Raw genomic sequence first — 27,635 nt, forward strand, 5'->3', positions numbered from 1 at the left:
AATCTTTAGTTTTTTCAGCAAAGAGCGATTACATGTCACATGGCCCTGCCATTGAAATAATGCATTTTCGCCTGTCTGATCACCTATGTTTAAAGTATTGTGGAGCCTTCAGGGACGCAAATCTGAACTACTTCACACATTTTATTTAATGTTTGGAGTGTCCTGAACATATTCCACCCCCCTTTCATTGAGACACAATCTTTAGTTTTTTTCAGCAAAGAGTGATACATGTCACATGGCCCTGCCATTGAAGATAATGCATTTTCGCCTGTCTGATCACTATGTTTAAAGTATTGTGGAGCCTTCAGGGACGCAAATCTGAACTACTTCACACATTTTATTTAATGTTTGGAGTGTCCTGAACATATTCCACCCCCCTTTCATTGAGACACAATCTTTAGTTTTTTCAGCAAAGAGCGATACATGTCACATGCCCTACCATTGACGATAATGCATTTTCGCCTGTCTGATCACCTATGTTTAAAAGTATTGTGGAGCCTTCAGGGACGCAAATCTGAACTACTTCACACATTTTATTTAATGTTTGGAGTGTCCTGAACATATTCCACCCCCCTTTCATTGAGACACAATCTTTAGTTTTTTCAGCAAAGAGTGATACATGTCACATGGCCCTGCCATTGAAGATAATGCATTTTCGCCTGTCTGATCACCTATGTTTAAAGTATTGTGGAGCCTTCAGGGACGCAAATCTGAACTACTTCACACATTTTATTTAATGTTTGGAGTGTCCTGAACATATTCCACCCCCCTTTCATTGAGACACAATCTTTAGTTTTTTCAGCAAAGAGCGATACATGTCACATGGCCCTGCCATTGAAGATAATGCATTTTCGCCTGTCTGATCACCTATGTTTAAAGTATTGTGGAGCCTTCAGGGACGCAAATCTGAACTACTTCACACATTTTATTTAATGTTTGGAGTGTCCTGAACATATTCCACCCCCCTTTCATTGAGACACAATCTTTAGTTTTTTCAGCAAAGAGTGATACGTGTCACATGGCAATACCCTGGCATTGGAGATAATCCCTTTTCACCTGTATGATCTGTGTGTCAAGTGTTTTTTCACAGTGAATGGCCAGAATAATGACTGCTAAACATATTTTACCCTTTCTTTACAGTTCTGAACAAGTTCAACCAACTTTAATGAAGGCATAATCCTTTTATCAGCATAATGGGGTGTGTTTTACTTTTTCTTAATACAATATTGTCTGTTTAGTCATTGTTCATTATATTAAAACAAGAAAACCATACTTTTGTAACATCAGTGAATCGTTTTTAACCCATTTTGATGTTACTATGAAATTAATATCTCTGATAGTTTAAGAAAACACGGGGCTAATAAGGGACTTTTATTTTGAAAAATCGTAACCGGAAGTCGCTCGAGCTCATTTGCCTATAGTTGCTCACTGAACGCTGCTATCAAAAGAAAGGTTTTTACAACAAACAACCCTGTTAATCGACTGGGTAATATAAAAACCTTTTTTATGCAACGAGTTTTATTGATCCATTTGTCCTAATGATCGGGAAAATAGTTAAAAGCGTGTTTGAAAGTTATAGTAGCCTATTTGTCATTATAAAGTCCTAATCTGTCTACTCGCTAGATCAGACTTTATAATGGTATTTTGTTAACTGTGCATTATATTAACTTGCTTTAAAACAAGGTAAGATATAGTGAGTTAATTTGAAGCGTACAGGATACTTTGATAATGACTAAGCTGTAGCTGAAAATTGACAATTAATATTACTTTCATAGTAACATCAAAATGGGTTAAAAACGATTCACTGATGTTACAAAAGTATGATTTTCTTGTTTAAATATAGGGAACACTGACTAAACAGGCATCATTGCAAATATTGTAGTAAGAAACGGTAAAACACACAACAATCTGCTGATAAAAGGATTAGCCTATGTCTTCATTAAAGTTGGTTGAACATGTTCAGAACACTGTAAAGAAAGGGTAAAAAATGTTTAGCAGTAATTAATCTGGCCATTCACTGTGAAAAAACACTTGACACACAGATCACACAGGTGAAAAGGGATTATCTCCAATGCCAGGGTATTGCCATGTGACACGTATCAAACTTTGCTGATGAAACTAAAGATTGTGTCTCAATGAAAGGGGGGTGGAATATGTTTAGGACATTCCAAACATTAAATAAAATATGTGAGGTAGTTGAGATTTACGTCCCTGAATGCTCCACAATACTTTAAACATAGGTGATCAGACAGGCGAAAATGCATTATCTTCAATGGCAGGGCCATGTGACATGTATCACTCTTTGCTGAAAAAACTAAAGATTGTGTCTCAATGAAAGGGGGGTGGAATATGTTCAGGACACTCCAAACATTAAATAAAATGTGTGAAGTAGTTGAGATTTATGTCCCTGAATGCTCCACAATACTTTAAACATAGGTGATCAGACAGGCGAAAATGCATTATCTTCAATGGCAGGGCCATGTGACATGTATCACTCTTTGCTGAAAAAACTAAAGATTGTGTCTCAATGAAAGGGGGGTGGAATATGTTCAGGACACTCCAAACATTAAATAAAATGTGTGAAGTAGTTGAGATTTACGTCCCTGAATGCTCCACAATACTTTAAACATAGGCCTAAACACAGGCGAAAATGCATTGTCTTCAATGGCAGGGCCATGTGATACCTATGACAGTTTGCTGATGAAACTAAAGATTGTGTCTCAATGAAAGGGGGGTGGAATATGTTCAGGACACTCCAAACATTAAATAAAATGTGTGAAGTAGTGGAGAATTACGTCCCTGAATGCTCCACACAGGTGCGGAGATCCCATTTCATTGTAGGGGGGGGACAATACATGGTCAAATTTCAGAGTGTAATTCCGGGGGGGGGGGGGACATGAAAAAATTGCTTTCACGAGAGCTAGCATAAACTGCTAAGTACCGAATTCTCTTATCACATTTACAAACAGAAATTCGAAGTCATTTTAGAATTATCTAAACAGCATTAAATGTACTAACACGAAATATCTATTCACAGACAAATAATGTCCAAAGTTCAAGAGAACTTGATGCTCAAAATAAGTTATAAAACAGCTCTTTCAGGGAATCGAACTAACAATCTTTCAATTTCAATACGACTTCTCTACCTCCTACGCCACTGTCACTCCATATTACAATACCAGCATAGTTGATGGACCGCAGAAAAAGATGACATTCATTTAACTTCAGATAATTTAACAAATCTGGAGAGGCACTGAGATGTAGACCTACGTTTATTAACTAGCATGAACCTGCCCTGACAGGACAGTGTCCTAGACCAGTGTTTCCCAAACTTTTTTTCTGGGGACCCATATTTTAAAAGTGGAAAGCCTTCGCGACCCTAGCCAATAGACATTATTCGTAAATCACAAAATAAAGGTGGATTTGACCATTATTGAACATTAATGAGGATGTTTTATTATTTTATTTTATATATTATATTTTGTTGTTATTTCAGAACTTGTAGGCCTACTGCCATTGTTAATAAGCTATCTCAGACTGAGTGATCACTTCTCTCTAAACAATTATTACTAAGTTTTAAATAATGAAAAGTAATGCAATTGAACCAGCAATATTAAAATAAGGTATCCAATAAGTGCCTATTTGGACATTAAATGTAGGCTATTGAAGAAAAAAAAACATATAGCCCATTTTTTCTTCTTTTCAACATTCAATTGAACCAGCAACATTGGAACAACATATGAAATAATTACAAAAAGATTACAAATTATACAAAACTTAACATTTCAACATTGCTAATGGGATAGGTGGGCCTGTCTGCGTTTTTCTAGCGCGTTCCAGTCCGGGGTGCAGGAGGAGAGAGCACAACGCATATCAGGCGCAGTATTCAGTCTGTTTCTGTGCTTTGTCTTCATTTTTGTGAGCACAGAAAATCACAATACACATACAGTATATGTAGTAGTGAAAGGAATATGCATAGAAATACTGGCCCTACTGAGGACAGGATATTCTGACGAAATGCTTATCCAGAATGATAAGGTCACAGATCCATAGCGTCTTTGCAGAGTGCGATTGCACATGGGCTGCTACAACTCGGTTTCTTCTGAAGGACTAAGCGCCAACTCAAGCAAAGACTCAGGACTCTCAAATTCGAAGGGATTTTGGATCCACCTTTTATCATTCAGAATGACATAACTCTATGAAAATAGCGATCAAAGTTCTCAATAAGCGCAGCGAGATGAGTTTGAATAAGCGCAGAGAGGTGTTTCACTTGTGTGGCCGCAACATCATGTTCTTCTACGTGCTGCAACACAGTGGGACACATGTAGTGACTTGGGTCTGGCCTTCTGAGTCGTGCAAGCCACAGCTTCAATGACTTTTGGAAAGCCTGAACATTTTTCCCATTAAGGAAAACATTGTCGTGCCGTCCCTGTAATTTTAAATTCAGTTCGTTGAGGGATGAAAAGATATCAGCCAGATAAGACCAATTGAGAAGCCAATCATCAGTGAGTAATTCGGCAAGAGCGGATATTTTTCTGGATAAGGAACGCATGAATTTCATGTCTAAGTTCATAGAATCTGGTCAAAACTCTGCCTTTGGACAACTAGCGCACTTCAGTGTGAAACAGTAAGTGCGTGTGTTCTGCTCCCATGTCAGTGCACAGTTGATCAAACAGCCGGTTGTTAAGTGCGCTGGCCTAATAACTTCGCTCAGTGTTTTGTCGAAAATACCCAAATTAAACAAAAATAACACTAGTCAGATTAACGTTTGCTTGTCAAAACATAATGTGACAAAGTCATTTGTACAGAAATTAGACCGGTATATGTAAAAGCAGGAGGAAAGCATATTATTATCTCGAAAACCAACGCGGTGAGTGGAACGAAGTGGGAGTGTCCGATAATTGACGCAGGCGAAAACGTACTCATGTAACGTGTCACCGTAAACATTATTAGAAATACGTTTTCTTGCGGTGTTAAACGAGTCGTACAAGTTAAAAAGGACAAATATCTCTTTCGAAAACCGTTATTTTGGGTAAGCTTATACATAACGTTAATACATAAATAGACTTAGCATATCGATTTTTTAACAAACTGTCCGATAACTGACGCAGCTACAGATGCAGATCTTGACAAGGCGACCCCCAAAAAAATCTCTTGCGACCCAGCAGAGGGTCGCGACCCAGTCTTTGGGAAACAATGTCCTAGACTGTCTAGCTAGCTATCTTAACTGTGTTAATTACCGGCATGCGTGTGTTATCGGCAAACGTTCACGTTGTCATGCCAATCCATTAATAAGCTTATGTATACTTGTGCATATCGATTGGAACTTCGTAAATGGAGTTTAGAAAAAAAACTTCTTCTTTACATGTTCTTACTGCGTTCGAGAATGAGGTAAATCTCTTTACATATCGTGTATCATAGCGGCAGCGACAGGGGACAGAGGAGGAAACAGTCTGACAATCTCACCGTGTAGGCTACTGGGCTGATTAACTGAAACACGGAGCTGCCGGTAGCCCTGCCCGTTGGAAACAGCATGTGAACCAAACCACTTTGAGGAATAGGGGGAACATGATTTTTCAACACTTAAAAAACACATTTTTTTTACGTCTATAATTAGCACCGCTTGTGTCGTCGTATTTTTATTTTAAAAAAATAAAAATAAAAAAAAATATATTTTTTTAGTTTTCAATGATTGTTGGGGGGGGACAACTTTATGGTGGGGGGGGGGGGGCACGTCCCCCCCGTCCCCCCCGGGATCTCCGCCTATGGCTCCACAATACTTTAAACATAGGCCTACACACAGGCGAAAATGCATTTATTCAATGGCAGGGCCATGTGACACGTATCACTCTATGCTGATGAAACTAAAGATTGTGTCTCAATGAAAGGGGGGTGGAATATGTTCAGGACACTCCAAACATTAAATAAAATGTGTGAAGTAGTTGAGATTTACGTCCCTGAATGCTCCACAATACTTTAAACATAGGCCTACACACAGGCGAAAATGCATTGTCTTCAATGGCAGGGCCATTGAACAAGTTCAACCAACTTTAATGAAGGCATAATCCTTTTATCAGCATATTGGGGTGTGTTTTACTTTTTCTTAATACAATATTGCCTGTTTAGTCATTGTTCATGATATCAAAACAAGAAAACCATACTTTTGTAACATCAGTGAATCGTTTTTAACCCATTTTGATGTTATTATGAAATTAATATCTCTGACAGTTTAAGAAAACAGGGGGCTAATAAGGGACTTTTATTTTGAAAAATCGTAACCGGAAGTCGCTCGAGCTCATTTGCCTATAGTTGCTCACTGAACGCTGCTCACCGGTACTGTGTGATTTTGTGTGGACGTTGTGTCGTGCTGTTTTGAATTAGAGTATTTACAAAGGAATTGCTTTCCCCTGTTGTTTTCAGAAACATGGCGGTGACTGCCAGTGCACAGAAGAAGCTGGTTCAGTATGTGGTTGTGCGATCGGACTTAATTCACACCATGTCTTGGCCATTAGGAGCGGTTATAACGCAAGCCTGCCACGCCACCACCGCTGCCATACATTTATTTTACAGTGACCCCGACACACAGGAGTACTTAGCAGACCTGGACAACATGCACAAAGTGGTCCTAGAGGTAGTTCACATAAAAATCACCTCCTCAGATTATGCAAGTGTGGCCAGTGGGCCACTTCTCATTGTCCATGTAAGAAGGCACCCATCAGGGCTTACCAACTTAATGTAAGACCATTTCATTCTTTTCCCTCTTTTTCTGTTTTTCAGGCCAAAGACCAGGACTCTCTATCAAATCTTGCGTTAACACTAAGTGAAAAGGGTGTTTCACATAAACTCTGGATGGAACAGCCGGAGAACATCCCCACCTGTCTGGCCCTGAAGCCCTACCCCAAAGAGACAGTGCAGCCATTTCTGCGCAAGTTCAAACTATTCAAGTAAACGGATAGCATGGACAAATCCTCTGTGTTCCTTCAGTGATGTCTGATGTGGCCTACACCCATTGAGTTTACAAGCTCAGTGGTAGGCCATAGGACCTTTTTTGGATCATTTTCAAGAGTCATTGTGTGCTACATCCATTATGTGTGTTTGTTATCTTTGTGCTGAAATAAAAAAAATCACTGAATCTGCCTGGTAATCTTATCAATGGGACTCTGTGACAGATGCAGTCACAAGGCTCTCTATGCTGAATAGTAAGCATGAACTGTTACATCTATTTTGACTTGCATTATATATGCATTTATATTTATCGAAACAGAAAATAGTTATTTTGGCCTTGCAGCGATTAAGCTACTGGCACACAGAGGACAAACTCAGTACGTGTAAGCACCAACTCTGGTCACACAGAAACGAAGCTTCATTTAAACTGGAGAAGGAAGGCAAAAACTATTTCTTAATTTCTAGGTAGTGCACCAACTTATTCAAATGCCATGTTATGTTTTGATATGTTAATGATATTATTATGTGTCTTCAAAAAATGAATATGTGTGTCATGGATAATAATAATAATATTGAAGTGTAATGCCAAATATAATTTTGCAAACAAGACTGGGATTAGAAAGGAATTGAACTGTGAATGCCAATTTACATTTTTACTTTATTGCAGTGGGTTGCAGTTATATATCCATGGAATCATCATCCATGCCATCATCACATGGAAAACCATATAAGGTGTGTATGTTAGTGAGTGCACATGGTCAAGGACTGTGCCAGGGGTGCTGGGCTTAGCAAATCTTCTTAGTCTTTGTTTTTTTCTCCGCCATCCTTACATTTCAAAACAAGAATTTGTTTCTTTGCTATGCAGAGGCACAATATGCCTCATGTTAGACCAACATAACAGTGCACCTGAAATGCTGCTATATGCTCCATTATGCTTTACACAGTTTTTTGTTTGTGAGTACATAAAACCTTTCAATATGGTATTGCAAGAGAAGTGTAGCAAATTGCATTAGGGTAGGAACTACATCAAGCCAATGTCACGCTTCTTCCCAGTGGAATGCGACGGAACCGGAAGTTTCCAGTGAAGAGATGACGTAATGAAGAGTCTCCATTCCCAACCTAGGACAACACTGTGGGAGAACAAAACTTTGGCGAAGTCGGATTTAGGATTTCAGAAAGTTACTTAAAGTGTTTTGCCGCCTTCTTTGGTGATTTTAAGGTGCAATACGTGACCCAGATGTGGAATTATTGATGGATTCACGGTATGACATTCAGCGAAGGGCCGGTGGAAGTGGCTTTAGCGGGGGCTCCACCAATGCATCCCCCGCTCTCACCGGAGCGCAGTCTCGGCGCAAGAAGATGCCGCCTAGACCGGCCGACTATAAACTTCAAATTATCATCATTGGCTCCAGGGGTGTTGGGAAGACCAGCCTAATGGAAAGGTTCACTGATGACACATTTTGTGAAGCCTGCAAGTCAACTGTTGGTAAGAAAACACAAAAGGCTAACATAAACGTTAGTCCTGGCAATATGCATTCTAGCTAGCGAAGGTAGCGGCCATCGTCTTTATCTATGTGCAAGTTAGCTTGACAGCTAGCTAGATTGACGGGTCTTGTTGACGATTTATAAAAGCTGATTGTAATCAGGCTTGAGTTTGATTTTAGATGAGGTTTGTAGATGTTTAGCCGTAACTTGTGTATTTTAAAAAGTCTGGTAATTACACAACTTTTCAACTAATGTTTGCATTATGTTTACTGTCAAACACTAGAGTGACTCAACAGCGACAATTTTTTTTCAGACGCATGAACTGTGTTTTCAAGTCAGAACGGAATCAGTGAACATAACTGTCAAGTTAGACATTCACTTGTAGAGTAGCGTTGAGTTTGATCTTTCACAGTGTAAGGCATGAGATTAAAGAACAGACGTGCGGCAGAGGGCCGTTTACTCGCGTGTGTTCAAAACACTCATGGTAACCTGAGAGCTCGACAACAACAGAGGTCGACAGGTCACTCTGGCCCACCATCCTGGTCATGGATGTGTGTGTGGAGAAGACAGTTGCCTTCTACACAAGACGTGGCCTTTATCAGGCTTGGCTAGCTTTATATTCCCCTGTAGTTATTAGTCTACACTGAGCAAGACATCTTTAGTGGAACCAGAACATGGCAGTTAGAGCATTTATGTTCAAGGAATTCTCTGCTTAGTGGCATTACACTATAAACTAGCCAACCCCCCCCCCCCCCCCCCCACTGAATTTGCCATCCCTGCCCTTTTGAAAACAAGTGAACTCAAACCAGTTCTGCACGATGAAATGAATCCAATTAGTGTTACTGCCGCCAGCGTATTATGGGCTTGTCAGAGGCATGCCTGGAACCCTAACCTGTCAACATTTCCAACTCTGCTTAGCAAACAGCAGTCTACTGTTTATATGTAAACTAGGCCCATGTGGTCTAACTTGTGAGTCTCATTACCAGTCAATCCATGCATAATAGCAAAGATCAATGTATCAGTGTATAGTGTATGTACCAGTGTCAGGCCATTTAGTTGTTATCACAGCTGAAACATGGCTGTGTGATTTAATAACAACCTCTGTTCACGTAATCTGATTGTCACTAGACTATTATAACTGCAAACCTATTATCTCATAGATGTGTCATAGAGAACCCCAATCCATTACTAGTTGCAGTTAGGCCTGTAACAAGAGGTTCTTTTACATGTTATGCACATTTAGGCCACCTCAAAACTGCTATGGGGTGTCCTATGAGGAAAAGGCAAAGAACCCATTCCACACTGTTAAAGGTTCTCCTATGAGGACACGTCAGGGATTTCTTGACATCACTGTTATCTATTGTGTACTATGCTACATTCCAGACAACATCATTGTCTCACTATCTTTTGTGTGAGTGAGAGTGCAGCAATGGAGACTGGCGTGAGTGTGGAAATGTCAGATTGCTGTAAGCAGACTCTTACCTGTACCTTACACTCTCGCTCTCAGATCAGAAGATTGCGCATGAACACACACACACACACACACACACACACACACACACACACACACACACACACACACACACACACGTAGACTGGGCCATCACAGGACAGCAGGGAGAGAAAGTGGGCACTCAGACACACAAACACACACACACACACACACACACACACACGCACACACACACACACCCACACACACACACCCTGCCCCCTCCACAAATCTCCTTCCCAAAATAGTCACTTGCACACAGCTGTTATGGTAGGCCTCCATCTTCTGCTCACTCATACCAGTGACACAGCAGAACAGGATCACTCCATACGGTCACATGACTAGTTGTCACATGATCACATTCCACCCTACAGGCCCCATAACTCCCTGGGTTTCTTCCTGTACACCTCATGGCTCCCCCTTCAACTCAGGAAGACTGATCCACCTACTATGATGTAAAGACTAGCGATTTATTAGCCTGAATGCTCATGTATTCTCACCCTGTTCCCTTATTTATTTGGGGACTGGGAGGGGAAGGGTGTGAATTTGTCATGGTTTGTCTCACTGATGCGGCCTGTGGTTTCAGTCTGTGTTAGGCTACATTTCAGCATTTCAGAGGCTTCCAAATCTGTTTCACATTCATTGAGGTCAATTTTTTTTTTTAGATTAAAGTGCCTTGAAGTTCACTGATCATTTATTTACAGAAGAAATGAAACGGGATAGGCCAGGAAGTGCTCATAAGAGATGCTACACCCTCCATCTCTCCACCTCTCCATCTCTCTGGGGGCGTCTCTCTGGCTCCAGCACTCAGGAGTGTGTTAGCTCTGTTACCAGGCAGCAGCAGCCTCCACAGTGGGACTGAGCCCAACCGGGCCAGAGTCTGACTTTGGCAAACCTCTTTCCCCCCACCCTCTGACTTGTCTTCCACTGTCTCTCTCTCTTTTTATGCCCTGTCTTTTTCCTTCTCTCTCTCTCTCTTCCCCTTATTCCATCTGTATCCACTCTCACATTCTGTCTGTCTCCCCCTACCTTTGTTCCTCTCCCTCCCTCCTTCCCTTCCTCAATCTCTGTCTCTCTCTCTCTCCCTCTCTGAAGGGGTGGACTTCAAGATCAAAACGGTGGAACTGCGCGGGAAGAAGATCCGTCTGCAGATCTGGTGAGTGAGTGAGAGGAAGAGGAAGCCTTGACACCGACTCAACCTCTCCGAATGTGTCACTTCCTGTGTGTGTCTGAGGCATGCATGCAGGCAGGCAGCCTCAGCCCTGTGTCTAGTCATAGTCATGACCGTCTCTGAAAACTCAACCATTGGCGGTGTGAATACACCGAGCCGCTGCAGTTCCGCAACGCACTCATGCACATACAACTCAGGCAGTGTGCATCGGGCCTAAGGATGCCACTGATTAAGCGAAAATATTAGAGCCAAGTGGTTTTAATTGATAATATGAGAGGGGGGTTGCGCCCAAGATGCTTGGATCAATTCACTGTGGATGCCAGAGTGAAGGGGAATCTTTTGGTTAAAACCTAAAGATTAGGCTGTGTGTGTGGCAAAGTGGGCTTGTTTGCATGCCATCGTGATTTTCCTTCCATAATGCAGAGAAGATCTTATGTTTTGGTCATCATCAGTGCTTTCAGACTTCTGGCATGCTGTGTGTTTATACATGTGTGTGTGTGTGTGTGTGTGTGTGTGTGTGTGTGGGGGGGGGGGGGGGGGGGGGGGGTTCTGCATGTCTTTTTGTGTGTGTGTATTTTTGTATCTGTGTCTGCATGCATGTCTGTTTTGCTCCTAACAGCCTCTCATCCTTCCACTCATCCTGAACCCCCCCATACTCACATACACACGCACAATGCATGTAGCTACACCAGCCATTACTTCCTTCACTCTTTCCTTGAAACCCTATACTTTTATCCTTTCTCTCTCTGTCTCTTGCATACACACACACACACACACATACTCACACAACTTGCACAACTCACTCACTCACACTCTCTCTCATTAACACATTCCCTCTCTCATTTGCATGTGTGCATATACACACACTGTCTCTTTTTGGCCCACCCATGCATTCCTATGTATACGTCCACAGGTCTAGCATGCAGCTCAGGCCTCCCTACTCCCTAATCCCCTCTTCCTTAGTCCACTCCCTTCATCCCTCCATCAACCTTCCAACCCTCCACTAGTCCTGAACCCCCCCACACACACACACAATTCATCAATCCACCTCTCACATGTCACATGTGTGTCTGTGTCACATATTCACTCACGGCCGCCTGTCCCATCATCCTCAGCTCCGTCTCCGCCCACAAATAACCACTTTCGCTGCTGCTTGACGCCTCTCCAGCTTGTCCATGACATCATTTCCTGTGCTCTCAGGCTGGGGGGCTGGGGGTAGACTGAAATAAGGTATGGAGGATACAGAATTGACACTCACCCAATCAGCATCACCCAATTTAACTTTGTGGCCTATTAGTCTGTAGAATAGTTACTCTAGTCTCGTCACTGTAGTTATGTTGTTCACCGACTAATATGGTTTTGGTGGCACTGAATCACAACTACAGAATCCTCTGTCCGTAGAGATTTATTCACACGCTGATTCAGAATGAATGTCTACATGTACAATAGCTTGAATTTCTTTTTCACTCCGCTGATTCAGATCTGATTTGGTTTGGATTTGATGTCATAATAACCCATGTCGGTCCTGTATTGCCGAGGTCTGACACGGAGGTTACTAATCAAAGATTTGAGGACTGACTGACTAATTGACAGGTTGACTGCTGATTGACGAGTTGACAGACTGATTGATTGATTTGATCAGGGACACAGCGGGACAGGAGCGGTTCAACAGCATCACGTCGGCTTACTACCGAGGAGCCAAGGGGATCGTGCTGGTCTACGACATCACCAAGCAGGAGACCTTTGAAGACCTGCCCAAGTGGATGAAGATGATTGACAAGGTGAGTGTCCTACCTGAGCTTCCCTTAGGAGTGTGAGTCAGTGTATTGCTAAAAAGACAACAGTTCAGTCTAACACACTGCAGTGAGATGTGATGTTTCAAAGCTTTTACTGTAACAAAAAGGCTACTTCATCACGAGTCCTCTTGTATTAAAATCATTATTATGTGTATGAGTGTCTGTAAGCTTGAGCGAGTACGTTTGTGTGTGAGAGTGAGAGAACGACCCCTCTGCCAGAGACTGATGACCTTTCACCTTTGCAGTATGCTTCAGAGGAAGCTGAGCTTCTGCTGGTGGGGAACAAGCTGGATTGCGAGACGGACAGGGCCATCACTCGACAGCAGGGAGAGAGGGTGGGCACACACACACACAAACAAACACACTTACACACTCATACTAATACACACACTCGCACACAAACGTGGACCCAAACAAATAGCATGATATACTACAGAACACACAAGTAAGCCAAAGCAATTTCTCAACTAGCGTCATGTGTGGTAATTTACCACCGCTCTGAAATTAGTTCAACCAAGCTTTTATTCACCATATCTCGTTCATTTCTCTTTTTAATGTTGTCTGCCTAAAACTCGGAGGTAATGAAAATGTTATTTCAATCTGTGCTAGTTACACATTAACCTTTCATATAGGCCACCAGCAGGATCCTGTATCCACTCTGCTTCCTGTAATTAGAGCAAAAAAAAATGCTTTTCTAATGATCTCTATGTTTCATGTTTGTTTTAGTTTTGTTGTGCTTTGTTTGTTGCGTATCATCATTATAATTATGCTACTACCGTAGCAGGACCCTCTTGCTGATGTTTGTCGCCAGATAGGGAAGCGAGTGTTGCGGTTGCCAGATTGGAGAGTGTGTTACTCCCCCTCCTCTCCTAGCCCTGAGGGGAGGCTGCAATGGGTATGGGATGAAATCTGGTCTCAAATATTCCTCAGCCCTTCAGGATATTTCCTTGATTCATAAAAAATAACACGCTCTGGGTGGTTAGAATGGTGATACAAACACGAACAAAGTAACAAACCAACATATGATGAAACAAATGAAGAAGACCTCATGCAAAGACATCTACAAAGGACAGCACTGAATAGCACAGGGCAGGGGTTGGAGCACGGATGTGGTGTGGTCTAGGTCTGCTCTGCTGTCAGCTGTAATCTGTGGTAGGTGTTAATGAGTTTGTGTGTGTGTGTGTGTGTTTTGTCAGTTTTGCTCCAGGATATCTGGCATGCGCTTCTGTGAGTCGAGTGCCAAGGACAACTTCAACGTGGATGAGATCTTCCACAAGCTAGTTGACGACATCCTCAACAAAGTGGGTGGATTGTGTTTAAGGAAGCACTGTGTATGTGTGTGTACAGGAGAGTGAGAGTGTGTGTATGGGAGAGTGAGAGTGTGTGTGTGGGTTTGGAATGCTTTTGGTGAGTGAATGTGCTATGTTTATGTGAAAACATGCTTATCATGCTAAGCTGTTTGTGATTTTGAAAGCTTTCATTTTGTATGTGTGCATTTTGGAAGACTTTCAGTGTGTGATTTTGTAATGCTGTTGGTCTGTGTTTGCATGTGTGTGCGTGTGTGTATGAGTGTGCGTGCACTTGCCAAAATAGATCTGTATTTGTGCATATGTACGTGCGTGTATATTTGTTCACTTTTCTTTCTCTCTCTTTCCCCCAAACCCCCTCCCTCTCCCACCCCACCCCACCCCCCTCTCTCCCTCTCTGTAGATGCCCCTGGAGGTCTCCAGTAAAGAGCTCTCCAACAGCGTCCTCTCTCTGCAGCCTGAGCCTGAGATCCCTCCTGAGCTGTCCCCCCCTCGAGCACGCTGCTGCTGAAGCCCTTTACCCCCATTTCAACTTCCCCCATATACCCCACACACACACACACCACACACACACACACACACCACACACACACACACACATGCCCTATGTTACTCCTGACACTGTTGCGTCATCATGGTCTCGAACGTCCTGATGTTCCCCTTCAAGTCTCACCCTGACCTTGACATTGATCTTGTCCCTCCACCTTTGACCCTGTGACTAAGACTACCCCCAGTCTTCTGCTTTGTCCCTTGCCAGCTTCTGGCTCGTGAATGAAGTCCACAGGTCTGACCAGCAGAGGGCCACAGCCTCCCAGTCACGCTCTTCTCCACCTGCATAATCACACACAACCATGCAAACACTCACACACGCAGGTACGCTCACCCAGTCTCAAAAACACACTTGGTAGTCGTACTCATACAAACACACAAACATACACACTACACTATACGGATATACACAGTCACATACATTACACTACAAAAGACACGTGCATTACCTTGCATGTGTGTGCAACCCTCTTTGAGGCTGTCTTTCAGAGAAATGAGAAGAATGAGTTACTGGTGGTACAGTAGCTGGCCCTTGGCCTGGTCTCTCTTTGGAGAGGGGGCCTACCAGAGCCTTTGTCTTTCCCCAGCCACCACCGCCATCTCCACACCCTGCCGCCTCGTAAACACAACATCCTCCTGCAAGAGTGCATCGCAGACTACTGTCTCTCATACGGATTTAGCACATGACCTGGTGCACATCTGGGTCTGGGCCAGAGTCTGATGCTCTCTGGGAAGGGATGCGTCGTCTGCTTCGCTTGTCCCTCTGCTGCTCAGCCCTGTGTGAGCAGTGAAGAAGAGCGCCCCCTTCTGGTGAGGCATAGTTTCCATCAGAAATTGACTTGATTTAAGAATAAAATGCATTATGTTCTCTTGAAGTGATTACCATGATATCAGCCCACAGAAGTGGATTTACATAACCTCCCTCCTCCCAGAACACTTAGCAGATGACCTCTGATCCTGGAGCAGATCAAGCCATGACACAGCACTCTTCAGTTTAGGGCCTGACCAGTGCTCCATCTCAGAAAAATAAGCAGAAATCGACTTGATTGAAGAAGCACTCACAAGTAATTAGCAGCATATCAACCCACAAAGTGAATATGTAGACGAACCGTGTAGAGGTCAAGTGGTCACGGTGGAGTTTCGGTCTCACCACTGACCAGTTTTATCAGACCCCTCGTTTACATTTACGAGAACATGTTTGTTTTGTTTTGTTATTCTGGGCAGTAGGTCCACATAAGTTTTCCTTTAGCAGGACATTTGTTTATGTATTTGGTTTCAAGTTGTGTTGCATAATGGCAACACTGGGGCCTTAGTTGTCAATTCCCTAACACCCAATCCCAGTCTCCCTCCTTTTTACCCTGTGCCGTAACAGTATTGTGTGTACAAAAAATAGGCTCTTTTTATTTGTTTGTTTGTTTGTGATTGGACCTGTAACTGTTTTTTGCACTACAATTCGTTGTAGCTAGCTTTCCCTATGTGCCACGACACCACACTTATATTATGCACATCAGGCATTGGGACTCGGAGTCGCCCGGTCCTTCTCTTAAATACTTGTCGTATTCAAGACTGTGTTTCCGTGGCGACACTCTAGTCCCATGGAATGAAACGCCACTCAACCCTCAGAGGCTCTGCCCCCCAAGCACTCAAATGTCTGTTTGTAATGGGGAAAGGGTGACATGCAAGAGGGCGAGCTCAGTCAATCCCAGAAAAGGCATGACCTATTGAGATCAGAGCAGAGGAGATAAGTCATCTAGTGTTGGTTGTTAAAAGACAAAAATCCTACTACTCATGAAGATGCAAATACATGCACATAAAACACCTGATACAACACCTGTTGGTCAATCTGCGTGTTGCCACTTGTCCAGCATGTATTTGGATCAGATACGCCCACACAGCGTGGTAAAGCCTGCTTATATGAATCAGATTTTAATTAGCCGACTACACGTCTTAACAGAGGGGTCTTCAACCTGGACCTGAGTGAGTTTAGTGTCCTCCACAATCAAGCCCTCCTGTGTCGGGTTATCTTTATGAAAGCCAATCTAGATAGAAGCGGGTCAATGATGAATCCACAGTATTTATAGTGCGGTTTGGGTCTTGTGCACTGTGATATATTTGACTTAAATAAAACGTGACTGCGTGTCATCGATGTAATACTGATATGTAATCAGGAGTATAACGTAATAATGCTCATCCAAACATATGGAGATGTGCCCTCCTGCAGAGTACCTGTACCTCCTCATCACTCACACTTTACTAAGTCAGGCGCTCCTGAGGGGTTAAGAAGACTTAGTCCGGTGTCTTTAAAGAAAGAGGTCGCTGCCAGCACCAGATCAAGGTCAGGTCTGGTCTCAGTCACTGGTGATTGGGGTTAAACCTGCAGAGTGGTACCTCATAGGGGACCCAGCTGAGCATTTCTGCTTCTAAAGGATCCTCCATAGTCGGATATCTGACCTACAAAACACTCAAAGATGATACATGTTCATGGCTCATACATGCTTGTGGATATTTTTTGTTTTGCTTTTTAATCTGGTATGTGCCATTGGCATGCTTGTGTGGATATGATGGGTAGGGTAAATGTAAGCAATCTCTAGCCAAGAAGAATTATGTTATCATTTTTTATGATGGGGCAAAGTTTAACGGACTCTTGCCAGAATCTCTGTTCAGTGACGTTAGGGTTCTGGTTTCCATTTGACTCCCAATGCAGAGATGGCCACCATGAGGAAACCCTCCCCATTCACTCTGACCACCAACATTGGATGCTTCTTTTGGTTCTTCAGTTTGACCCTGAGTGCCAGTAAAATAGCAAACACATATGGAACGAAATCCATTGACTGGTGAATTAGATCAATTTGATTGATTGATATATATAGGCTAGTGGTACCTGTTAACACCCATTAAAACTGAGGACATTAGAGAAGTGCCCAGTTTAGAGACGATGTGGCTTGGCAAAGAGGGTTGAGTGGCATTTCAGTGCGTTTCCGAGGTCCGACATGCCGAGCACAGGGGTTGTTATTAAGGTCAGGACACCCTCTCTGTTGGAAAATAATAACTCATTCTCTTTCACTCTTCTGTGTTGCATCTGTATTTGTTTATCAGTCTCTTTTTTTATTTACTATTGGAATTATTGCAGTGTTTCCAAGTGAGGGACACAGTGCCACCTCACCGGCTAAGGTGTAGTTGGCGTTTAGATGTTTATCTGACGTTTGGCCACAGAATGACCGGGTTGAGATTTCTGGCCTTTGACTTGGATTGAGGGTTGGATGGGAAGCCAACTCTCCTTGCAGGAGAGAAGAACTTCTGTTGGGTGCACCGCGTTTTAGAATTTAGAGAAGGTCATCGTTCATCTCAGCCACACTTATTTTTAACAGTGTCCTGGCAAACTAACAGTGTTAGGCCTTTTCCCCTGTATGAAATATCATCTTTATTTGTCGGCTATTTTCTCTTATCTTCTCCTTGTGTTGTTTTTGCCATGTCTTTTTCTCATAGTGTTGAAGATGTGCTAACCTCAGAATAGTGTTTTTGCCATCATCAGTTTGTGCCATGTGTTGAAGTGACTAGGTACACTGTTAAGAGGCTTCACCTTAAAGTTTCACTAAGTGCTTTTTACTTTCAGTTACGGGGGCGAGTGCAGAATGGCAGCCATTCTGTTGCACAGCTCTAGCCAGTTTCTGGTTCGCTATCGGCAGAATAAGATTTGACACAAAGCAACTGGATAGTTGTCTGAACCCTTCGAAACAAAATGGCTGCCAGATCAGTGACTCTGTTAATATTATGAAAACTTGAGTTTAACTTTCTGCACTATTGGACAGCACTTGTTAAGGAGGACTGTTAATTATTACACTGTTTTGATACGTGTGACCTGCCTGTCCTGGTGTTCATGTAGTGATTTATAAAGGATTATAACCTGTTCATTTAGCATTAACTGTTGTCATCACCATCAAAGGCCACCTGGACCACAACTGGGTCTGGGCAGGATTTGGGACTCATCTGGCCTTCAGTCCGCGCTGATCTGGGCAAGCTCTCTATTTGCGTATTGTACAGACATGCCTTACCCTCGCCCATTTTGAAATATGACTTTTTTTTAATGTGTCATTAAAATTGTAACAGGAGAACAAAAAATCGAACCCACGTTGAAACGATAAACAGCGGGCTCTTTTGAATATCTTTGTATGAATTATGACTTAAATGGACTTCAGACATCTCTTATAGACGGCATGTTTTCAGCAGTTTTGTGATATTTATAACTTTGTGGCATTCTTTAACTAATGAAGTGCAAATAAAGATGAAATATATATTTATTATCTAGCCCAATGATTCCTGTGGTATGATCTTCTTCCTCATTTGTCTGAATATGTAATAACCCTTACTCTCCAATGGAGGGCGGTGTTGCATTACAAGCAAGGATGATGAAATTATAGTATGCAAGTGAGCATATTTATAATTACTCTTGACAATTAAATATATAAATGTATTTTATATTTGATATATATATTTATATTATTTACATAATGATATTGTGCAGATGTATGAACCATTTATTAAGTTTGACAGAGATCACCCCAAAAGTCATCACATTGATCACCAGTGTGGATTTCCAAAGCGCAAGATTAGAAAGACCATCATTCTTTATAGAACCCATTTCACACTTGGAGGCTTTAGTCATATCTATAATAGGTTGTCCGTGCCATGAAATAGTTCCAAAGCTAGCAGAATCTGTAATGAAAATGTGAAATGCCAGATATGGACCCATTGCTTGCCCACTTCCAGATTGTTCTCCCGTATAAGTTAGTGAAGGCCAACACAATCTTAGAAGATGAAAATGAAACTATTGTGGCTCTGGGCATTACCCAGTGCCCAAATCAAATGATGGCGACTCGCCAGTTGACAGGAGATTGGCCAAATAGGCCACAGTGCTTTCAGACATGGAGTCAGGCATTTTGAGACTGAAAAATAGCATTAACACAGTGCACACACAATTAATGTACATCCTCCACATATTACATTACGGGTATTACAGCCTTTTACCCCACTACTGATATTACTGAGTGCCGATGTATTATGATTGAACGTGAACATGAAATGTGTAGCACACCATGCTGGTGGGTCATCCAGACTGTGAGTAGGGCCTTACGTACCTGGCGAAGGTGACATCTTTCAAAGGTGTGTGTCATCCGAGTCAGCTCTGGGGTGCAGTGACTGAGAATCATGACCTTTCCATCTCCTCTTACAGTCAACCAAAAACAATCTCCCTCTCCCAGTGACCTTAACACACACTGAGATACTCATGTAGTTGTCTGCAGTGTTGTCTTGTGAAAGGAAGTGAAGTATGTGGTGTTCATTTGCACTGTATTTACCAGTTTGTGGCACAGCTACTGATGAAATTGTGCAGATCGTCCCCGATAGGTGGGCTGCCTATACTGTGTGTGTGTGTGTGTGTGTGTGTGTGTGTGTGTGTGTGTGTGTGTGTGTGTGTGTGTGTGTGTGTGTGTGTGTGTGTGTGGAGCAGGTGTCTGCCCTCTACCCATACATTAACCCATGAACTCTCCAAGGTTTAAGACAAATATCTGATATGTTCAAACAGGAGGCGTTTGAGCGCCTTACATAGGTATCTAACTGCCTTAGGCATGATGCATTTTTGGTTTGAGATCAGGAACCCTGTAAGGATGTGTAAGTACACATGTACGTGTATGTAGCTTAAATAGACAAGTTACTGGCCATGGGAGAGGGTTTATTTCTCTCTGGATCTCCATCTCTAGACTATCTGTCCTGAGACTGTTGTCGCTGATCATCTCTGGATGCGAAAGAGTAGCTAATACCCTATCCACAAGGTGGTGGTTGTTCTCTTCTGGGTTTCTGGGATCTACTGGGCTAAATGGAAGGGCAACAACAGAGCTTCCGTTACATCTGTCACTGTCCGTGTGTCTAGTGAGTGCGTGCGTGTCCTGTGTGTATCAGCGTTTTGCGTCTCTCTATCACATGCGCACGCAGGCGTGTCTGAGGACCTGGTGAGGCTGCGAGGGGTGCGTTACGGTGTTTGTGAAAAACAGGCGCATGCGCCTCCGTAAAAAGCCACGGGCGTTCGGCAGGCAGACCGCAGCGGCGGTGTGCAGATTTTACATGCTAGATAGTGCGCGGACAGGTTGAGAAACTGGGAGAGTGAGACCACCGAGGGGGAGCCGGGAGGTCGCCATCAGACGTGCGAATGGGACAGCTAGCCTCAGAAAATAGAAGACCTCGTAAGGATTATCGATCTCACATTTTCGACCAGAAGCGAGGGGAGCGGGGAGCTTCTCGAGACGTTCTGATCCCCTCCTCCGAATCTGTCGCCGCATTTCCTTGTAGGGGCCAGAGAGGAGAAGGAACACAATCGCAGAAGGGATTACAATGACAGTTCGGTGATCTCAGTACAGCCTACAATACGGACGCAATGGTAAAACAAAGCTGAGCACAGGCAAGCCTGTGTGTGTGTGTCTGTGCCTATGTGTGTGTGTTTCTATGCATATGTGCACCAATCTGGAGTGATGAGAAGGCAAACCTTATCGGGGATCAGTGTCGCTGGTGTCATCTGTCAGGGTTTTTATCCTGAGCTCAGGGTTCACCGTGTCCACCGTCGGCCTCCCCTCGCCTGTGCTGGGATATGATGGAGAGCCCCAATGGCTCCGGCAACGACACCAGACCGCACATTCACCAGCTGGAGAAGAAACGGTTAAATCGTGCACCGTCCCCTGCGAGACCTTTCCTGAAGGATGCCCACTCCCGTTCTCCAAAAACGCCCGCCATCGTACCAAAATCTCCCAAACTCAACAAGCAGCAAGCACCCACAGTGCCATTAGCCACGCACAGTCGTCTGTCACGGCGAACCTTAACCGGGGCGAAGGACAAGCCCGCGCCGGCAAAAAGTCACCCCAAGTCCTCGGTGACCAAAAAGAACGTTAAGGTCACGCAACATGTAGCGGCATCAGAGACGAAAACCGCCAGCAAAGTGGTCGACAGCAGTCCACACCTCGCCAAAAGCAAAAAGGGCAGAATAGCCCCCCTCTCTCATGGACCCCTTGGCCATGGTTCCCCCATCTGCGTTCCCACCGGTGCTATTATCGGCCGTGTCGGTCAGACAGACAGCAGTTCCGACCTGTCTGACTGCCCTTCCGAGCCGCTATCCGACGAACAGAGACTCGCACAGGCACCCAGCAGCGACGCCGAATCAGGGACCGGTTCCGGGTCCAGCGAACGGGATCATGTGGTGGCAGATAATCCGCCGCAGACAGCGTCAGCCTCAGAAGCGAGCGAGGCGCCAGTCGCTCGGCTGCGCACCGTGGAGGCTTCCGGAGTGAGAGGCATGTCTTCGCCCAGTGCAGGTGCACACGCCGAGAAAAGCAAACAGGACAAACCCGCTGCGAGCACACAATGTAAACTGGAGAGCAGCAAGGAATTAATCGAGGAGGATCTACTAAGGGAAATAGAAGAGCTACGATCTGAAAACGACTACCTCAAGGTAAGCGCCAAAACAAAACGCCAAACAGCCGGGACGTTCCCCACTAGGACGCCTTGTAATCTTTTCTATGCAGATATAGGCTATTGTTGAAAGCGTGTGGTTGTGACATTGGTTGTCATCCTGATTTGTTACACACTGTTGATTGTCGTTGGACTTCAGGTTAACTAGTGTTTGTCCTCGCCAGACTAGGAAATAGGCTAAATCCCGTGTGTGTAGGCTGTGCGTGTATGAGTGTGTTGGGTGGGTGGGGATATGCGCTCATAAGTGTGTGTGTACGTGTGAGTATGTGTGTTCCTGCAGTGATTTTTCTACTGTCTTGATGGCATTCACTGCTGGACTCAGGTGTCGTGTTGTCTGACGAGATCTGAACACACCATCTGGCGACCTGCGTCAACTTCGATCTCGTTTTGAGTCGTTTTAGGCCCACATCCAACCAGAAGTATCGGTCACAACTGTAGTCACAAACACTTCTTAGACACCCCGTGCATTGTATTTAAAATTCTAACATGTGCAAAGCGCAACAGCATCGAGGGCAAAAACGTAGGTGAGCAGTTGTAGGTGAAGAATGACTGTTACTGAACATCCACGTTGCTGACTTTAGGTGTTAAAACAAGTATCGGGTTCTTTCGACAAACGAGTCGCTTTTGTTTTGATGAACGAAAGACAAGCTAACCTTGGTCTCAGAGGCGATGTGGATCTGTATGGTTTAATCGGGTTTTGAGTCCATAGAGGCAACAACGGCTGTGTTAGAGCTTAGCTTGCAAATAGGCTCTACCCGTCATATAGGGAAGTTATGATTGAATTATCCAAATGACGAGATTAAGTCCAAAAACGCGCGCGCGCGCACACACACACACACATACACTCGCAAACACACACACACACACACACACAAGCACAAACAAACATGCAAAACATATTTGAAGCATACACTCTCGATTCTCCCGATTTTTAGACCAATATGACCATGATCCTGTTCTTGCATTGTCGTTGTCCTGTAATGGACATTTGAAGGCAAACACAAAGGAAGACAGTCAGCCGCGTTAATGCTGATAATGTTTTTTCCCCCCACATTCTTGTCACACGAAGTAGGGTCTGAGAGAGTCATATCACAAACAGGATTTCCATAACTTTATCTCCACTCTCTGGCGGACCGTAAAGAAGAGCCCGTTAATCGGCTTTAGCCGTTGCGCTTGTAATGGCTTGGTCCCCATGGAACGGCTTGCCCGTGCGGTTTCCCCAGGATAGGGGACATCGCTCTCTCGCTCTCTCGCTCTCTCTCTCTCACTGTGCGCTCCACGTCCAGATGTATTAATGCGGAGTTTTCTACCCCCCCCCCCCTACTTAGCAATCACAGGCTCAGCAACTGCACCAAGAGCGCATAAGTGTGTGCTCATTCTGTTCATTTTCACACTACTCATGACGTTCCAAACCATTTGTCTTCTGTATGTTTGGGTTATATAACTACATATATAATACTACAAGCTGCACCCTAGTCAGTTAACCCAGTGAGTATGGAAAGGCCCCACTCTCCACCTCTGACCACCTCATACACCTATGCAGCCTTTGGTTGCCCTGGGTACCAACCTACCCTTGTGTACTCACATGTTTTTACTCTTTTAAACACACGGACACTTCTTTCTTTTCCTTCTTCAGTCTCCCTCCCTATCTCTTTCACCGGCTCTCTCTGCAGGACATCAGCCTGTTCACACCATCTGAGACCATATGATGATGAAATCATTCAAGAATGAAGGGAATGATTGTGTGTGTGTGTGTGTGTGTGTGTGTGTGTGTGTGTGTGTGTGTGTGTGTGTGCTTGTGTGAGAGAGAGAAAGTGTGTCTGTGTTTGAGTGAGATTGAGAGAGAGGGTGTGTGTATGTGTGTGTATGTCTGTGAGAGAGAGACAGAGAGAGTGTGTGTGTGTGTGTTTGAAAGAGAGAGAGAGACAGAGAGAGAGAGAGTAGTACGGTGGCCTTTGAACAACAACTGTAATAACACATAGATGGGATGGGAATAATAGATGGGATGGGAATAAGCGCCTTGAGACAATTTTATTGTTTTGGTGCTATATGAATACAATTTAATTGAATTGAATGATGACTTACTTGTGGATAGAAATAAAGTGTGTGTGAATTCCCAGTATAGTGTTGTCATGTATGTGTGTATCCTGGATATTTGTGTCAGGTTTTTGTATGCATATTGTATGTACAGATATACATGTTCTCGTGTGTATATGTGTCCTCTGTGTGTGTGTGTATTAGCATGAAGAGGTCCTTTATGTGTGTAAGGATCAGGGTTGTACACATATACATGTCCATGTGTGTATGTGTCCAGTGTGTGTATTTGCTGGAAGTTATGCTTATATACATGTTCTCACGTGCGTGTGTGTGTGTGTGTGTGTCAGGATGAAGTGGACGAGCTGCGTGCTGAGATGGAGGAGGTGCGAGACAGCTACCTGGAGGAGGAGATGTACCAGCTGCAGGAGCTGCGGCGTGAGCTGGACCGCTCCAACAAGAACTGCCGCATCCTGCAGTACCGGCTGCGCAAGGCCGAGCAGAGGGGGCTCCGCGCCGCACAGAGTGGACACGTGGACGGAGACTTGCTGCGCAGTCTGGAGCAGGACCTCAAGGTCTGTGTGTGTGTGTGTGTGTGGGCGTGTGTGGGCGTGTGTGCATGTGTGTGTCTGTGTTTCTGGAGGTCAGAAAGAGATGGCTACCTAGAGTGACATCATGAGTTAGACCTTGTATCCATTCATCATGAAATCATTCAATGAAATCATTCAATGTGATGAGTGTGTGTGTGTGTGTGTGTGTGTGTGTGTGTGTGTGCACCTGCTTTTTCATTTTTTCTTTAGTTCTTTATTTGAGATCTTTATGCAGTAAGTGTGTATGTGTGTATGGTTGGGTGACTATAATTATATCTTTGAGTATTTGTTGTAGATTTAGATGTTTGTTTACTTAGGTATGTGTATGCAATGTAGGCTGACTTACCAAAGTAGATTAAAATCAATGTGTGTATTTCTCTTTTACATGTGCGTGGGTTTTATGTGTTTGTCTTAGGTGGCCAAAGACGTGTCGGTGCGTCTGCACAATGAACTGGAGAGCGTGGAGGACAAGCGCACACGTGCGGAGGACGAGAACGAGATGTTAAGGCAGAAAATCATCGAGGTGGAGATCTCCAAACAGGCCCTGCACAACGAACTGGAGAGGAGAGAGGTAAGGAAGAGGATGGTTATGACAGGAGCGATGGTGATGATGAAGATGATGATGATGAGGTATTGGTCATGGAGATCTCCAAACCATGATCTGGAGAGGAGGGATGTAAGGAGGATGATGATCATGATATGGTGATGATGATGATGATGATGATGATGATGATGATGATGTGGACAATGACGACTATGATGATGAAGATGTATTTATAATGGAGATCCCCACCAAAGATGATGATGATTGTGAAGTTTAAAGAAGAAGAATGAGGATGATCATGTTAATGGTGGTGTTCATAAGGATTAGGTGTTTATTAGTGTTGATTATGATAGTAATAGTTGTGATGGTCTTACCGATGAAAGTTGCCATGGTGGAAATGTCCTTTGGACAAAGCACTGGAAAGGAGAGAGGAGGGGGAGAAGGAAGTGATGACGTAAAAGATGAGCTTGATCTTCACAAACATATGGTTGCCATGGTTGGGGTTGTCATGGTTGCAATCACACACATGGTTGAGATGGTGTTTATTTTGAAGGGAAGATCTCTGGAATGGCAGAGAGTGGAGAGACATGAAGGAGCCGATTGAAATGAGGATGAGGATATTGATGAAGATGATGAAGATTACTCTCTTAAGTGATGATAATGGTGATGGTGCTGGCAGAGATGATGAGGCAGATGATGTGTTGATGAGGAAGGTGATGAGGATGAGGAGGATGATGATGATGGACTAGTGAAGTGATTAATGACAATATATTTGGCTATGCATAGACCTGCTTTGGAGTTGCTTCTGTTTAAGGCGATGCTGCCTGAAAGTGTTCATGAAGACTTCACACCGGAACTAATCCTGTACCATTAATGTACAATTAACTCTGTGTTAATTTCAACAGTCCCATAGTGAAGTCCTCAGTGCCTCTCTCTGAGTGTCGCTCTGACCTGTTAGCATGCTCTACGCTCTCACAGCGGGTAGAGGCAGGAGCTGGCTCTGTTAGCATGCTCTACGCTCTCACAGTGGGTGGAGGCAGGAGCTGGCTCTGTTAGCATGCTCTACGCTCTCACAGCGGGTAGAGGCAGGAGCTGGCTCTGCAGCTGTCAGATGCTTTAGCTTGGTCTGAGGGGAACTGACACAAAGAAACATGCACAGGCACTGCCATTGTGCTCCTGTATTGTGTGAAATATGTAAATCTACTGATCTACTGGTGTAGACCATAACAGCTAACATGCAAATGTATTGTTATTGTGAGCTGGCCAACAAATATGTCTGTTTCCTTATGTTGTGTTCTTTGCTGTTCCTGACTAACAAACACAACTGTTTACTGTTGTGGTTTGTTGTTTTGAATGAATAACGACCAAATGAAAAGTAAACAGAGCAAGCCGTGGTCAGGAGAGTCATTAGGCTCACTGCAGGATTGGCGAAGAGCTCGGCTTGTCCTTCAGCTCATAAGCTTGATGTGGATGAGAGTCTGCCAGATAAATACTTGTGAAAGTAAAGGTTTGGCAGGGGGCCATCAGTAAGAGTGTGTTTGTGTGAGTGTGTGTTTGTGTGTGTGTGTGTGTGTGTGTGTGTGTGTGTGTGTGTGTGTGTGTGTGTGTGTGTGTGTGTGTGTGTGTCTCTGTATGTGTGTATGGGGGTGTGTTTGTTTGTGTGTATGTGAGGTATTGGGAAGCTTTCTGTAAGAACTGTAGGCCCATCCTTTTCATCCAGAGGGTGTATCTATACAGAGTGTGTGTGTGCACATTCTTATGTGGGACTCTCTGTGCGTGTGTGTACTGTGGTTAAAAGCACCTGCTAATTGAATAATTGTGAAGCTGTGTCCTAGACAGGTCATGTGACAGGTGCCGGTGTAGCTGTGTGTGTGCGTGCGTGCGTGCACATCCCTGTTTGTAGCTGTGTGTGTATGCGTGTAAGAGATAGAGCAGGTGTGTGTGTGTGTGTGTGTGTGTGTGTGTGTGTGTGTGTGTGTGTGTGTGTGTGTGTGCATGCACATACCTGTTTGTAACTGCAGGTGTGTGTGTGTGTGTGTTAGAGAGAGAGCATGAGTGTGTGTGTGTGTGTGTGTGTGTGTGTATGTGTGTGTTAGAGAGAGAGCATGAGTGTGTGTGTGTGTTGGCTGTTGACAAGGCTTTCTGCAGACGTGGTATTAGCAGTGCTTTTGTTTGTGACTATGAGCTTAGTTTGGATAAGAGAGTCTGTC

At 43.8% G+C, this 27,635-nt stretch overlaps 3 protein-coding genes across 5 annotated transcripts in view; all 3 read left to right on the forward strand.

The window, feature by feature from the left end:
• The first annotated feature begins 6,300 nt into the window (after nucleotides 1-6,300).
• ptrhd1 (peptidyl-tRNA hydrolase domain containing 1) lies at nucleotides 6,301-7,664 on the forward strand. Its single transcript, XM_012815331.3, has 2 exons — nucleotides 6,301-6,631; nucleotides 6,778-7,664. The coding sequence occupies exons 1-2, from the start codon at nucleotides 6,425-6,427 to the stop codon at nucleotides 6,946-6,948; spliced, it is 378 nt and encodes a 125-aa protein (XP_012670785.1). The 5' UTR covers nucleotides 6,301-6,424; the 3' UTR covers nucleotides 6,949-7,664.
• Nucleotides 7,665-8,027: 363 nt separating this feature from the next.
• On the forward strand, nucleotides 8,028-15,061 carry rab12 (RAB12, member RAS oncogene family). The gene is made up of 6 exons (XM_012815400.3): nucleotides 8,028-8,431; nucleotides 11,018-11,078; nucleotides 12,736-12,874; nucleotides 13,135-13,224; nucleotides 14,086-14,190; nucleotides 14,600-15,061. Exons 1-6 carry the CDS (start codon nucleotides 8,197-8,199, stop codon nucleotides 14,705-14,707), a joined length of 738 nt encoding a protein of 245 aa, XP_012670854.1. The 5' UTR covers nucleotides 8,028-8,196; the 3' UTR covers nucleotides 14,708-15,061.
• A 5,154-nt stretch (nucleotides 15,062-20,215) lies between these two features.
• Nucleotides 20,216-27,635, forward strand: part of LOC105889419 (microtubule cross-linking factor 1) — a 60,099-nt gene continuing 52,679 nt past the window's right edge. For all 3 annotated transcript variants that reach the window (XM_031560485.2, XM_031560486.2, XM_031560487.2), the window contains exons 1-3: nucleotides 20,216-22,237; nucleotides 24,642-24,866; nucleotides 25,297-25,452. In XM_031560485.2, the coding sequence (XP_031416345.1) occupies nucleotides 21,383-22,237; nucleotides 24,642-24,866; nucleotides 25,297-25,452 (1,236 nt within the window). In that variant the 5' untranslated portion in view covers nucleotides 20,216-21,382. The remainder of the gene's footprint in view (nucleotides 22,238-24,641; nucleotides 24,867-25,296; nucleotides 25,453-27,635) is intronic.

Source organism: Clupea harengus, chromosome 22 (assembly GCF_900700415.2).
Source record: "Clupea harengus chromosome 22, Ch_v2.0.2, whole genome shotgun sequence".
Lineage (NCBI taxonomy): Eukaryota > Metazoa > Chordata > Actinopteri > Clupeiformes > Clupeidae > Clupea > Clupea harengus.

Bases quoted from the DNA above. Each gene is read 5' to 3' on its own strand.
- ptrhd1 (XM_012815331.3), top strand. From the start codon at position 6,425: ATGGCGGTGACTGCCAGTGCACAGAAGAAGCTGGTTCAGTATGTGGTT. The intron at 6,632-6,777 runs GTAGTTCACATA...TCTGTTTTTCAG, and splicing joins TGCACAAAGTGGTCCTAGAG to GCCAAAGACCAGGACTCTCT.
- rab12 (XM_012815400.3), top strand. From the start codon at position 8,197: ATGGATTCACGGTATGACATTCAGCGAAGGGCCGGTGGAAGTGGCTTT. The intron at 11,079-12,735 runs GTGAGTGAGTGA...TGATTTGATCAG, and splicing joins AAGATCCGTCTGCAGATCTG to GGACACAGCGGGACAGGAGC. The intron at 12,875-13,134 runs GTGAGTGTCCTA...TCACCTTTGCAG, and splicing joins GGATGAAGATGATTGACAAG to TATGCTTCAGAGGAAGCTGA.